Consider the following 15871-nt stretch of genomic DNA (forward strand, 5'->3'; position numbering starts at 1 on the left):
TCTGGAGAATTGGGAGCTAGATTACAGCTTCTCTTCCTGCCTTTACAAAACATTTTACTGGGGATTCATCTTGTAAATCCTAATCTGTTCCTATGGGAACAGGAGAAATAGCTGGTGTTAGTGCTCTGTGTTGCCTCATTTTTCAGAAAGCCACTGCTGTTCTTGTAGATGCTTTGTCATGACCTAGCATGGCATTAGTAATCAAGGGTATAGCATATGATTTTCAGCTTGCACATACCTGCAAAAGTCCAGACTGAATTCTAATTTTTCAGTGTAATAAAACAATAATGCTATCAGACCTTCTCTATAGTAGGTTGCAGCAAAGATGTCACTTTATTAAACAAATAAAACCATGGACATTTCACTCAGGAAATTGAGAAATCATAATTTGAATAATTCTTCAGTTAACTATCAGAATGAAGAGTATTTTCTTCTTAATTAAATCAAAAATAACACCTAGGATGACAGAAAGGTGAAGACTGCCATTTGTTCTTACTACTTCATCACAAAAGCTGTTGTGTTTGTTTGAAAATTAGGTGATATTCTTCAGGATCACTGTCTGATTTAACAGAAGAATTATCATTAGTTATTTTTAGTGGGTTTTTGGAAAGGCAGTCTAATGGGTCACGCAGCCAAAACATCATTTTCAGTTTTATGCACTTTCAAAATGTAAGTATTCTCTTTTTTCACACTTAGAACAGTTCACTTTTCCCTTCAGTTGTTAAACTTTCTCAACAAATGCCTGAAAAGACAAATTTTTTCTCAGATGCATGGAAACTAGTCATAATTCCTTGTGCTTCTGACTTCTAAAACTATCGCATACACAATGGCTGTTTGACAATTGCAGTCTCCAGACATTAGAACCATAACTCTGCTCCCATTTAGATGCTGTCACTGGTGCACCCCAGAATGCCTCTTCACTCACTCAGTACTCCTTCCAGTCTGCTACAGCCTCTGTAGCATCCCTGGAACTCTTTCAGCCAAGAAGAATGCAAACACAAATCCAAGTTAAGCTAATTAGCTGTCCTGAAGGCCATTCTGTTGCCTTACTTCATTGCTTTCATAAGCTGCTTCAAAATTTTTATTGACCTGAACAATTTAAAGGTGTAAGGGACTTCCTGTATCTGCTCTGGGCTTTTTATGCCATTGTGGAATGGAAGTGATAAATTGGAGCTTCATCTAACAACGTAATCCACAAACTGTAAAGAAATCCCACTTACTAACAACTATTAATACTGATTTATTGTGACAATTACACAATACTTATGCATCTCTTTTCAGAGAGCTGAGATGTTTAATGATAAATGAGGTTAAAAAAAAAGGTTTAAATTCACAGTTAGTCCTTTAAACATGCATTTTGTATGACATACCATCTGTTTCAAAGCAGAACATTTCCTGGATTGCAATGGGACTGATAGGATAAATCAGGACATACTTGAGTGCTAAGAAGAAAAAACTCATTGCTGTAAAACGTAGTGACAGCCCAGCACCTACTTGTAGCTTAAACCATCTAAATCAGAAAAAAAGGAAAAATAAAAGAAGCCCCAATTGGCTTCTTTTTTTGACAGAATCAAACAAAGTTTATGAGAGGAATATAGCTGTAGTAATTAATCCATCTGTATGACATCTTAACTTTTTAGAAAAATTTGAAGTTGGATAACTAGCATATAGCCACATTAAAGACCAACACATGAAAGAGAAAATAACTAGCCACAGCTCACAGTATCCCAGTGTGTCTGATCACCATACTCTCTAAGTAATAAACACTGCTGCTTCCCTACATGACCTAGTGGAATAAATATCTACATATTTACTGTGCTCAGGAGGTTTCTATTGCAGAATTTCAGGCACTCAAATAAATTAGTTAGACTGGATGGCAAGAGATAAGATATCCCAAGTTCCTGAGAGAGAATTCTGATACATTCTGGAGGCAACATCTGGCATACAGCATGAAGTCTTTTATCATTATTTTAGTTATTGCGTAATAAATCCAGCAGGAAACTGCTGAGATTTATACAGCCTAGAAACCTCCTGAGTCCCAAAACCCAAGTAATTTCATAGTGAACTTGACATAATAGAAGACAAAGAATTTCATACACACAAACTCTGTCAAGACAGGCAGAATAGGTAGATGTAATTCATACAGTATCATACAACCTGCAAACTGAAACCACAGCGACAGTTTTGAAAAACAACATCTTACCTGCTGCTGCTTCACAACTGATGCTGTCTTTAACTGCACAAGGTGAACTGAGGGGCAAAACATCATCATCAAAACTGATCAGATCTCCTCCCAGATCTAGCTTACTTTGCAAAACAGGTGCTGAGTTCTCTGTGGGTGACAATTCCCCCAGAGACTTGGAAACTTTTTCTTGGGCAGATACTGAAGTCCGTGGTGGAGCAGAGATTGGTTTTAGAGGGACCAAAGAAAGGGCAGGATTTTCTACAGAATGCGACTTTTTAGGAATAAGAGGCCTTGGAGCAGGAACAGGAAACTTCCTTTGTTCGTTGCCATTCTCTGCCACTGAGCCACTCTTTGCATCAAGAAAATCGCTACTACTACTTTTTACAAGGCCAGGTTTGGGTTTCTTTGGCAGTTCAGGTTTGGCTACAACACTACTCCCAACTGCTTCAGGTTGAAGCTGCAATTCTCTGGAGGAAGGTGTTGGTTTGCTTTCTGTCCATACATCCCAGTCTCCTGAAACTCTGTTTACCCCTGGCTTTGGAGCAACTACTGGCTTCTTTGCAGGTACAGGCCTTGTGGCGAATGAACGAGGGGCAATTTCTGGTTTCTTTAATAATCCTGAGGTATCATTAGCTCCTTGGGTTTCAAAAACTTTGATCCTTGAAACAATACTACTTTGGCTCTTGCCTGTACTCATGCTGTCCACTGTCAAGTGATTGTCTAGTAAGCTATCATCTAAGACAGACGACTGCTGAACTGAAAGTTGCTGCCTCTTCACATCAGACTGGTTCACTTCTTCCCCATTGTCTCTTATCTGACTTTCAGTGTTTTTGACCACAGGTCTGAGATTGCTTCTTGATCTTGGCTTTGGCACAGGACATATCACAGCACTGGGATTTTCTTGACGCCTCTGACCTTCAGAATTTTCATGAACTATTAAGGAAGTCTCATTTTCTGAAGAAGATCTGTTCAAGAGAGATGCAGAAGGCCTAGGAGGCTTCAGGGGACTTGGCCCTACTAACAGAAAAGAAAATGTTTCAGTTATCTATTATAGAACACTGTATTTATATTACTTTACTATCGGCCATAAGAACATGAAACAATAGTTTTTGTTCAGAACTGCCTTCAGAGTGCTACTTGTGAAACTGGAATTCTCTTTCTAGAAAGACAAACAGAAAAAATACAGAAATTCCAGGAAGAAACTGAAGATGGCTGAAATGCATGGCATCTATGTGTTGGGAATTCAAAATTACTTGTTAGCTTGCAGCAGAAAAGGTATACAAGCAAAATCTTGGCCAAGGAACACTACAGTAATTCTCTTGATGGAGTATTACATACATCCAATCAGTTACTTTCCACTTTGAATGTGTAACACTGCTGTTGTTCTAATTGGACATGTGAGCTCTACTGGCACAGAACTAACTGCCAGTATGGCTGAATTAAGCAAAACAGTAAAGATTTTTATTACAAAGTCACAAAGACAAATGATTTTACTCATCTTACAGAAGTTTTAAATGTAGTCTGAAGGTAAATGCAATGATAACTTCAGAAAAGAGGAGTTTTGTATCTATTAACAGTATCAGTCATTCACAGAAATGTAACTTTTTTTCCTAGTATCCAAAATGAACCTTCCCTAGCACAGCTGGAGATGAATATAGAAGAATAACTTCAGGAAACCAAGTAGGATTTTCATCAATAGAAAGTAAAAAAATCTCACCTGGATAGTTTGTAGATTCCCAGTGTGTAGGCACACTGCTTTCTACATTACTTCCTGGTACATGGCTGATTAGTTCCCTTGGAAAGTCAGTTTGTGTTGCAGAAGTAGTGGTATGTCTGGGAGCAGCAGCATTATTGTTATTTGTTGTATTCACTTGCACTTGATTTATTTCCTTTATCACCTGCTCATAAGATGGAGGAAGCTACAAGACAAAGACAGAAATATTAATGCATGTATAAATGTGATCTTTTTTTTAAAAAAAAAAAAGCATCTAAATTTTAAAACACTAAATTAACATGTAGAGGAAAAGAGTACTGTCATAGTTTTTTATTCAATGTCATGAAAATCTAAGCAAGTAAAATTCTTAGTGATAAAACTGTTTCTCTCTTTTTTTTTTTTTTTAACCTTCATATGTCAAACACAGTTTATGTAAATCCATGCTCACCTCAGCTGGAATAAGCTCATTTGTCCTCCACTGAGCATGAGGTGAAGCAGAAGGGAATCCTAATCCCTGAGGAGCAACAGGGCTTGCACCTGGAAACCAGGAGGATGGCCGCAGGGGCTCAGCAGCAACTATTGTAATTTCAGGACGCCTAGAGATAAAGCAAAGGGGAATAATTACCTAAAACATCTCAAAATAGTTACTTTAAATATAAAAGACCAAGGTTTCCTCAGCATCAAAAGTCAAAACAGCTCAGAATTTTGGTTTCTTGTTTGTTTTTTCTTAACCAAAGTATCTTTCCATGATTTCAAAACAAATTGCCTGACCTTTCTAATAAGCGCTTAGACTTCCATTCAGAACACCTAATTAAATGCCTAAGCCAAAAAGTAGGTTTATTGGCTTCAGTGAAATAATTTACATGCTAAAAGCATCCAAATACAAGTGTAACTCAATTAGATGGAAGAAGTCTTAGTCTTCAAGGGATAATGAGAACTAATCATGCATTTGCCCTTAGTCTGTTGCAATGTGAAAACAGTGGGATAGTTAAAACTGCTTCTGGCTGACTACCCATAAGCTTGTCTACCCTGAAGACTTCTGGGGAAACTCCCCACTGTACTAAAGGAAGGGCAAAGCATGCCTCACAAGCCCCGTGGGATAGGGCTTCTTTGCTTACAGCATCTAGTATAACAGGCACCCAGAGGTACTTGTACTGTTTTATTGTTGTAACTGCTTTAGAGGATAAGCAGCAATGGCAGCATGTGCTTTCCAAACACAGCCCGCAACCACCACTGATTAATCTAGAGCCCTTCATAGAATGCATTCTAAGAAGTGAGCTTTGTGAATAGATGAAGCATCTGCTACAGAAGCTTCTGTGTGCTAACAGAAAAACTGCAGAAACATGAATTCTAAACCATAAACAGGGGGGAATGCAGTCCCTTTACACCTGAAGTAATTAGCAGATTTGGTTCAAAGGCTATTCAGGTTAGTGATCTCCTTTCTCAAACCTCTGGAGAAACCGGTATGTATGACAGTGTGCCTGGCAGTGTGCTTATTTTCATTGTGAAGTGATCTCATTAATAGATGCCAGGAAATTAAAACAGTCTTACTGTCTGGTTGCATTGTTTTGTTTTGTTTTTTAAGCCACATACAACACTTAAGCAGAAAACTCCAACTCTTAGTCCATCCTCTGTTTAAGCATCACAATATTTTGGTTTTATTCCAAGCCTAATTTCTTTTTAAACATACAAAACATAACAAGAAGCAAAACCAAAATAAAACAAAAACAAACTAGAGAAAGGCATAAAAAGTAACACTGTCATACAATCTAACAAGTTTTAAAGTAACATCTAATTGCAATATAAATAGCTGTATCATACCTTCTGTCCCTCTGCTGTTCACTATGGCTAGAAGTCCGAGAAGCTATTTAAATAAAAGAAACAAAAGTTTGGAGGAAGTTAAAATACCATCACAACACATAGTTGAGGATAATAGCATAGCCCTTACCATCCACCATAAAGGAAACAGAGAGCACACAGCATGTAATCACAAATCCCAGATTCTAAGATGCATCAAGGATTTTATTTTTTTTTAACTATTTGCATTAAATATGAGGGAAAGGTTTTTTAAAGGTTTAGAATGCACATTCAAATCACTTTAAGTCATTCTACGTCCAAGATACCACCAAAAGAGATGGTCCTGCCCACTTTCTTCCTTCTTGACCAACATTCCTGTCTTCTGTATCGTGGTGACCCTAGAGCTGAAACTTTTCATTTGCTCTGAAGTGTTAAATACGTCTGGTTTTGCTTTTGATGGCTCATTTCTAAGATGTTATCTTTTTTTAATGTCTTTTTTTTTTTTCCAAGAAGGAAAAACGACTAATGCAGAAAATCTGAGATATTTCACCATACTTTATGAAAAAAAAAAAAAAAAAAAAAAAAGTAATGTTCCCAATTAAAAATCTCTTAAAAGTTTAATCATTCGTGTATTAAAAGTTAGCAACACCTTTTAAACCATTATGTTTCAAACTGTCCTAATTTTCTTCTTTTTTTTGGACACATTTATATTCAAATTATTTTCTCAGTGGCTACATCATGGTCTCATTCTGATGTTTCCATGAAAAAAAAGGAGACTATCTGAGGGACAATTTTTTTTTTGTGTAGCAAAGATAATTTAGGAAGTGGTAGAATCTTATTGCGTGAAGGATTATGATTGTGCTGTTTCTGTGCCATCACAGAATCATAGCTGAAATCTGAAGTCAGCAAAGCATACTTGATTCGAGCATCACACAGTGTTGGGTCACACATACCTCTTCCACGGGGCATTTTTGATGTGCACTATTCATGAGTGCTAGAGGAAAAAAAGAAGGGGTTACAGAAAAGGAAGAGGAGGTGAAAGAGAACAAACCAAGGCTCCAGAGCCAGAAACTATGATTAAATGGGTTAGTCACACAAGGATAGCATACATGCCAGAGATTTAAAAAGACAATTTGTAATGTCTATTTACAATAAAGCATCTTTCTAAAAAAAAAATTAAAAGCAGATTTTATCTCTACTTCCATGTTGATTTTAACAATGGGTGTTCAGAAGTCTCTGCCATAATTAACAATGAGGAATATAACTGGATATGGAAAAGTTTGCTGTATTGCTCAACGAAGTGCAACTGTATGAACAAGGGGAGGGGAAATAAAAGGAAATAAAATCTCTTTGAATACTTCATTTAGCTTAAAATCATGGTTTCTTTGTGTCTGTGCTTTCTTCTTTCAAAAAATAATGGGTTATATTGAGGAGTTGATCCAGCTGCCAAGAAGCTGGAATTCTCCCATACTCCCACCTAACAGAGAGGTACAGTCAGGCACGCTGGCCCAGGCAGGAAGCACACCTTGAAGTTTCAGGAGTAACAGCCCATCTTCTAACCCAGTTCTGTAAAAAGTAGTTTGGCTAAGACAAATAAAAATCCCCTAAATAAACAACACATCACCTTCACTTTTTTCTTCACAGACCTTAACACAGCAATCATATTGTTCACACATTCAAGGAAACAAACGACCAAACAAAAACACACACAAAAATACCATGAAACAATCAATCCAACCACTTCCAAGTTTACTTTTGCAAAGAGGATATAAGTGTTAATGCGGTAAATGTATTCAATACAACTGCTTGGGGTACATCCAAATTGCAATGGTAATTAGAAATTAAAACTAATTACTGAGCAAAACTAAGCCAATAAACCTGCCAATTTCCACCATTCCTTTTTCATTGCTGGATAAATAATACATACTATGTTCTCCCACGAAACTCTAAACATACTTCTATTTATTAAAGTTATTAGAAAAAAATCAGATAAACCTAAAATAGTTCTTTTCCTTCCTAAACAGAAGCAACAAAACTCCGAATATCAAATAAACAAGCTCACTTGAAAGCAACACAATAAAAATATTTACATAAAAGTAACGTCACTAGTAGAAACAAACATCTCATATGTTTTCAAACATGTCCATTCTGTTGCTTGAAACAAAATCTCCCAGACACTTCCAGAGTCAAGCTCCTTTCATGAATATAAATACTTAATATAAGCATTTATTTTTTAAGGATTTTGACAATTTTTTTTCCTCCTTCTCTTACTTGCTTCTCTCTTTTTGCTTTCCTGTTTTTGTTACTACCACACCTTCAGAGGATCTTTTGTTTTGGAAGCTCTGAAATTCACATTAGAGCAGTGGTGAAAACTATTCCATCTTCTACTCTCAGGTACTCCCTGGAGTTCCACAAATACTAAAGAAAAGAAAATATAAACTTCCTAAGTAATCCTTGTCTCTGGACTAGCACAGCTTTTACTCCTTTATCGTTCAAAGTGAATCTAAATTAAAAAGTGTATGAGAGAAGACATGAATTTTTAAAGCACAGCACATACTTCATTTAAAAACAAACAAACAAAAAAATCCACAGCCATTTTTCTTGCCATGTGGTCTTTTCATACCCTATTTTTCCCTCCCTTGTGAATTGCCTTTTACAAGCCTGCTATTCATTTTTCTCCAGATTTCAAATTAAGACATCTTTAAACTTAAAAATAAAAAACAACAATATTTCTCCATCAGGACAGTCAATTAAAAAGTATTTTAGTGCTGATTTTGCACAAATCCATCCACTCTCACATTAAGAAATGATCTGGGTGACAAGTGTTGATATATCCACAGCACAAATATAGTGGTTTCTAAATAAAGGGTAAGTAAAGTGGTTAAAGAAGGGGTAGGAGAGAAAAATCCAGTGTGCAAACTCCACTCCTTTCCTTCTTATAGTTCTACTGGTCTTGAGAGAAAGAAAGAACATCAAACCAACCCATAATATTGTCACTGGAAACACAAGTATGTATTTCTGTTAACGTCAAGAAGGCATCCAAATATGTTTAATCTGTAAGAGTATATTTTAACCAAGTAAACGATTAATAGTAACTTTGTAAACAGAGAAGAGATGAGTGACTTGCAGATTCATTCTTGGTACACATTTCTTATAGGGGCAGTATTTAGTGGCTTTAGTCAATTATCTTTGGAATGCGCAGTGAGTGGTAAAGGGTACTGTTTGCGCTGCACAGTTATGTTTTAATGGGTTTTTCCACTACTCTAGTTTCTACTCTAGGTTATATTTTTCAAGCTAATTTGGTATTTCATTTATATTTGGAACACATACAAATAATGGGGCAGGAGGCAATTTAAGCCTCAAGCCCAAGAAGCCTATAAAAATACACTTCCTAACAACCATTGTACCACAAATTGTGATGATATAGATGAGCTGGTGAGAACAGCAGTCTGACATGCATTTTTGAGACTTTTGAAGAGATCTGAGCTAGAATTTACAGTCTTCCAGGCAACATTTTTAGGCAATATAAAGTTCATTCACGGATCTGCTCAGATTCCCTCCTGCTGTGTGTGCTGAGTGCTTCCACAATGGAAATGCTACATAATAATACCTGCGCATTTCCATTAGTAAACTATATGAAATACTGAACAGTTTTGTCACTGCAGACTGTTTTAAAAGCAAGTTTCATCTTCTATTGAAGATTAGAACCATAACCTCAAATAACCCAAACCTTGGGGGAAATTAAGCTTCAAATTTTTCTGATGACTTTTATCTACTGTTCTTTCCAGCAGCTATGAGTAAGCATGATCCTTCTGATTAACTATTTCAGCTAATTCAAATTAACAACTACCAATGGGTTTAAAAGTAATATCATCACTTTCTACAACAAGCAAGTATGCTACTACTTAAAAATATAGTTTCTTTCAATGCTTTCCCAACACCAGGCTAGAATTTTCTACCATGGATAATGTGAAATATATAGACTATTAGACTGAGAAGTTATCCTTCTCACTGAATAGCTGCCTACTAGGGAGGACAAGGGTTATTCATTACAGTATCTCAGGGAGAGCCAAAATTGTGAGCAAATGTTCCTTCCTTTAACTACTACTTAAAACTGAAGAAGAGCTGATGCACTGATTCCAGGTTAGAGGACACATATGTGGTATTTGCAGTACTGAGGGTGTTACGTGGCAGCAGAAATGCTTTCTTCAGGGAGAGCTAAATTGAGCAGGTTCTTCAAGCTAAAACCAGAATAAATCTAATTTAATCAAAGGCCTGATTAAACTATTCACAAAAAGTCGAGTTTCAAACAATCTTCATATGTCTCTGAAATAACAGCTGAACTACGTTTCTTGACACAAGGGGGAGGTCTTGCTCCTTTTCTTCTATTTCTGTTTCCAGGAACCTCAGGAAACATCAGGTTGTTCAAATCACTGCTAGGTTGATTTGATGCTTGAATGCAGCTAAAAAAGATCGAGCTGCCCAATTCCCCTTCTAAAGACGAACTTTGGTCCCCCCTCTTGAAACAACATTAGCACTCATAAGACCCCACAGTGAGCGAGTTCAGAACATCAAATACGAAAAAAAAAACCCGAGCACTTTCTGTATAGTTTTTGTTCATTTCATCTCTCTGATCCTGTTCACACTATGGGCACAGACCAACAGCAGCAGAGGGGAAGGAGTGTGTCACCCCCAACAGCAGTCTCTATTTCCTGCTTCTCCAGTTCTTCTTTTTACAACTTTACTGTCTGACCTGGACAAAAACCACCAGGTCAAATACCTTCTCACAGCTGACCACACTGCTGGGCACCACAGAGGCCGGCATTGTGGCTGAACAAAAACCTTATAACTACACCCGTAGCGCATGTCTGCAATTCCACTCAAATTTGATAGTAGACATTTATGAAGATACTTCACTCCTTCCCACACCTTTCCTTGTGCTGTGTGTGCCTGCCTTTGCACCATTCTCTACATTATGCCAGCCCAAATGTTTCTGCAGATGGGGAGAGAATGAGGTCACGGAATTGATCTTGTTGAGAAAAAGTAGGAGCCAAAAGAACCCAGGAAGCCCTGAAGCAAGACGAAACAAAAATGAAAAACAAACAAAATACACAGCCAAAAATGACTGCAAAACTGCCAAATGGGAAGACATAGCCTCAAAGTGCGTACAAGCTGTTACACATCCTTCAATCAGCCACAAATTTGCTTAGAACAGAATGAGAATGGAACAAGCTTGTAGGTTTTTCCAACATTTTATGGCAGCAGGCTTGTTTCTGCCAGGCTGTTCTGGAAGAGTGGAGTAGTGAGCAAAAACACCATTTCCCTTTGTCTCACCATTGCAGCACTTAGCTTCTTTTTACTTTCTTTGGCATGTTTCTGTCTCAAGCATCCAAGGAAATAGTTCCACTATTTCAGTGGGAGGCGTCTTTACTGGTATGCTCTTGGCTGAGACTGTCATTAAAAATCAGAAGCGAATTCTGAAGAGTTCAGGTGAAAAAATGACTCCTGAGCACATCTCACAATTACATGCTTGATTTCTTCAAACGATTGCGTGATCTATCAAATAGTTGGAACAAAATAACACCATCTTTCTACTCAGAGTTGTAGCAAACAGCAGGGACAAAAAGGAAAATAAGCCCGCTCCTTCTTTGGCCATGAGATGGGAAGAGACTTACCAGTAAGCCTAAGTAATTGAGCTTAATCATTGTACACAGGTTGGAAGACTGATACACTGCAGATACCTACCATGTTTCTTGAAAATTCAAGATAAGCAGACAACAGAAGCTGTGATTAGGGAATAAAATCATATTTCTAATGCTGTTAGAGAGAACTATTTTCCCAGACAATACTTTAACTTTTCCAGATAATACTTTAACTTTTCCAGATTAATGGCAAGCAGAGTTAGGAATTACTCAAGTTCAATTTTTCATTTAGATCCATCCACAGGCATGGTAACTGGCATATATAAGACCAAGGTTTCATGTACAATGCCTTGATAAGTGCATATAGAATTTTTTCTATCATGTGGATAATTCACATTTTTTAAGATTTTTATGGTTATTTACATATTAGTATCATTAAATATAATGAACATAACATGAATGGATTCACAGCTTTTTGACTAGGTGTATTTTTAAATTGATTGTGCCTCAAAACAAGGCATCACTCACTACTGCATTTTCAAAACCATACTTGCCAACTGCTTAATGGTCTTTCAGATCATTTATCAGCTAGAGGAGAGCTGGAGCTTATAAAGTCTCTATCAGTTCCTGACTCAGTGACAAAAGGCCTTCTGTGATCCAGTGCTCTGTTTTCCAGCATCCTATTTATGGCAGCAATAGCACAGATAAAGCGCTGCATTTTAACTACAGCATCATGTAGACTTGCCCTGAATGAAGCATTCATGATCTCCTTTCACTGCCTCCAATCCAATCCATTCTAATGAGCCCCTGGCTAATAGATTCAGAAGAAACAGATCAGCAGTGCATATACTAATGTACTTTTCCCCCATTGTTTCTTCAGTATGAAATTGAAATCATGGACAGAAATGAAACACAAATGAAAAGTGCAAAAAAAAAGAAACAGTATAAAATACTTCAGAGAACACAGCTGAAGAAATTCTCTGTCTGGAAATACCAAGAGCAGGAAAAGAGGTTAAAAAAATAGGGAAGAAGAGATTGCCCTTTCATTCAAGATTTAGAAACAATTTTTTGCTTTCAGAAATGAATAATGTGCATGCATCTAATCCTGTCCCCAATATAGCAAATGAACAGGTGCTGCAGATTTCTCCTGAAATGAAACAAGCTTCTAGTCTGTCACATGGCCTAAGAATTGGGCATACATAACCCAAAGTCTTCAGAGATGGATCACATCTGTGCACAAATGCTCTGGTGCTCAAATAAGAAAACATTAGGAATGGGCAAACAGGAGCAGATCATCAGCAAAACAAAAAGAGTAATACAAAAATGAAAAAAAAAAAAAATTACAGACCTCTTCCCACCCCCAAAGGCTGTTAGTGACTTCCTTTCTGAAGTTAACTTTGACAGCTCAACTTTCTTTTACAAAGTTAATCCAGATACTAAAAATGAAGATGTAGCAATTTTATAATGCAATGACCATCAAGAAGAAAGAAAAACGGACTTACATCTCTTGATTGCTGCTCTTATGGATGACAAGGGTCCTTGGCTAAATAAAGAAAAAAATAAATGGTCACTCAGTGGTTACTTTCTCAAAGAGAAAATAACTAAGCAGCATTGTATAGAGGATCCCCATACATTATACAGGGCTTGCCAAATTCATTTTACCTCAGCTACCTTAAAGAAACACATCCAAACCCCCATGCAGTACACAACCATACCCTACCCATACCAATGCAAACCAGGTTACAGCTTAGCTTAAAGACTCTTCAAAGACAGTAAGCCATTTTGGAAAACACATTTTGGAAAACACATGATTCTATATTGAAGTTCATATTCTGTCTCATTTGACTGTAACACCTGGAGAAGTGTGGGCTGTGGAGCCCATGTGGGTGTGTATTTTCTCAGATCATTAACACTTAATGACTTAACATCCCGGTATAGAAATAAAACTTACATAGCCAAGCAAACACCTATGACCCCTCTGCTAAACATTTTTAATAGTTACTTAATATCCGATCTCCACTTTCAGATGAGGTTGTATTTTTAAGTAATAACTTGGTGGGTGGGGTTAGACGGGAATACAACATAACAAAAAAATTGTTGACACACAAGGACAGAAAAATGTTCCTTTTTGCCAGCTCATCTGTTTTCTTGGTAAGACTAAGGCTTCTTATGACTCTCTCCTGAAGGTCTTAACAGATCTAACAGTCCTTAATAACTTTGCAAAAGGTATTTGATATTATTATTCCAGAAAGTGCTGCTAACTTGACAAACATGACAGTAATAAACATGCCACATGTGAAAAACTACAGAGGAGATTTTAAGAAAAGCAAAAACAAAACTACTTCAGAAAAAGGCTTTCTTGCAACAAAACAGGTTAAGAACACTCTGTGAAATGTCATCAATAGAATATCCAGCACTTTCTAAAGGCTGCAAGTCTACTATATCAGATTTGGTGTAAGACATTAACTTAATTACAATAGAAATACGTAGTGATCAAGCCTTTTCTGGAACCATTCCTCCTAGAATCATAGAATCACTCAGGTTGGAAAAGACCTTAAAGATCATTGAGTCCAGCCACAACCTAACCATACTACCCCAAATCCAACAACCCTCTGCTAAATCACGTCTCTGAGTGCCACATCCAAATGGTTTTTAAACACATCCAGGTATGTGTTCCAACCACCTCCCTGGGGAGCCTATTCCAGTGCTTAACAGCCCTTTTGGTAAAGAAGTCTTTCCTGATATCCAACCTACACCCCCCACTGACACAAGTTAAGGCCATTTCCCCTCATCCTGTCACCAGTGAGAAGAGACAAGCCCTGCTCTCACTGTAAGCACCTTTCAGGTATTGGAAGAGAGTAATAATGTCTCCTCCTACATCCTTCACCAGTAGCAGTACCAGCAAAGAACTTACAGAGAAGGCAGGAGCACTTTGCAGTGCTCTCTCAACACACAGAGTAAGCATGCCACACAGTCAGTGCTTGCTTTGGCTCTGCATGAACTTCCACTGCAATTGCTGATGACTGCAGCTATACCAGTGGGATGTGGAATACAGGATTTTGGAGGAGAGAAGAGGAAAGAACAAGTATGAGAAACATCCTCCCTCTAAAGACTAGGAATGGATGTTGCTCTGACCAAGCTTCCCTCTGAAATAGTTTGGCTCACCTAGGATAAGCAAGGTCTGCTTTCTGTCTGCTTTCAGAAACAGCTCAAAAGTGGCTTAGCCCCTATCAACGCTGCACTAGAAAACATTTCCATCAGTCATATTTCTCATACATTCATACATCATCATACATTCTCACATCAGAGAGATCTTATTTTCCTTCAAAATGTTCCATCATGATGCAGCTCATCTTCAAGAAACATTTTAGTTGTATGTTCTTCCGTCATGCAATTCATTCTTTTTTTTCTTCCTTATAGCTAAACTCTTTCTTTTGGATGCCATTATTTGCAGCATTATTCTTCTGTCTTCATTGCTAGGAATAACTGCAATATTTAGGGCTTTATATTTATCATATTTAATATTGGGCAGGAAAAAGACTGAAGTCTGCTCACATGAATCTTAAATCTTTTGCAGGAGCAAATACTTTTTATACTCAGAATTCAACATTTTCTTAAGGTTTAAAGCAGGAAATTAGACAACCTATAATGTATGAATACCTAAGTATAATGTATGAATACTTAAGTATTAGTAAGACCCAAATGGAACAGGTTAATTTCTTTCTTCAGCTGGTAAGAGCACCTTGAATTGTTTCAATTTGCCTCAGAATCTGAGGAGCACCTTTACATTAGAGCAGGCACTTGTGGCTAGAAACCATAGGTGTCACCATATATGCAATAGTCCAAATTTTCTTAGCATCATGCTAACAAAAGAAATATAGAAGAGAACTTACATTCACAGTTCAAAGAACAAAGAAGCAAAATTTTTCATTAAACCAACCCAGTGAAGCTGAAATATGAATATATCATCAGCCAAGCAGTTCAAGTATGCAACTCTCCATGTAATTTAGAACTCAGAATATCATGATTCTGTTGGAAAAATTATTAATTCACAGACAAAGCCAGCTATTATCAGATAATTTTTCTTTTCCTCTTTCTATTAACAGGTTATCTTCCAAACTATTCCTTTCCTTTGGTAAAGCACTGTTTCCTACACTCAGGAGAGTTTGATTCACATTTAACTTAAAATTATTTAAGCCTTGTAAAAACAAAGAAATAGGAATGAACTTAGATTATTATTATTTGCCATGAAACCCTGTAAGGGGACTGAAAGTTCCATAGTCTTGCTATGTACTAAACCCCAGTTATTTAAGAAATACGTTGCTCTTAGGGCAGACTGTGATAGTACTCACAGCTGATGCTGAGATAACCCTCCCCTATCCCACAGCCAACAATTTCTAGTCTCCTGTCCCATCCTGCAGAATGAGGAGCAATAAAGTTGCTAACATCGTCCTCTGCTCTACAGGAAATGACCCCATTTTCTCTCAAGGGATCCAAATAATTAGTAATACCAAATCAAATTCAGTTCTCCTA

General features: G+C 37.2%; 1 protein-coding gene across 4 annotated transcripts in view; it reads right to left on the reverse strand.

Moving 5' to 3' along the window:
- SH3D19 (SH3 domain containing 19) overlaps positions 1-15871 on the reverse strand; it is an 81457-nt gene that overhangs the window by 24956 nt on the left and 40630 nt on the right. For 2 of the 4 annotated variants that reach the window (XM_032444493.1, XM_015861121.2), the window contains 6 exons: positions 12841-12881; positions 6650-6690; positions 5721-5763; positions 4348-4495; positions 3903-4104; positions 2204-3202 (listed from right to left, as the gene is read on the reverse strand). In XM_032444493.1, coding sequence (XP_032300384.1) covers positions 2204-3202; positions 3903-4104; positions 4348-4495; positions 5721-5763; positions 6650-6665 — 1408 coding nt within the window. In that variant the 5' untranslated portion in view covers positions 6666-6690; positions 12841-12881. The remainder of the gene's footprint in view (positions 1-2203; positions 3203-3902; positions 4105-4347; positions 4496-5720; positions 5764-6649; positions 6691-12840; positions 12882-15871) is intronic. The other 2 variants (XM_015861119.2, XM_015861118.2) reach the window with 2 other exon arrangements.

This window comes from Coturnix japonica, chromosome 4 (genome assembly GCF_001577835.2).
Source record: "Coturnix japonica isolate 7356 chromosome 4, Coturnix japonica 2.1, whole genome shotgun sequence".
NCBI classification, from domain to species: domain Eukaryota; kingdom Metazoa; phylum Chordata; class Aves; order Galliformes; family Phasianidae; genus Coturnix; species Coturnix japonica.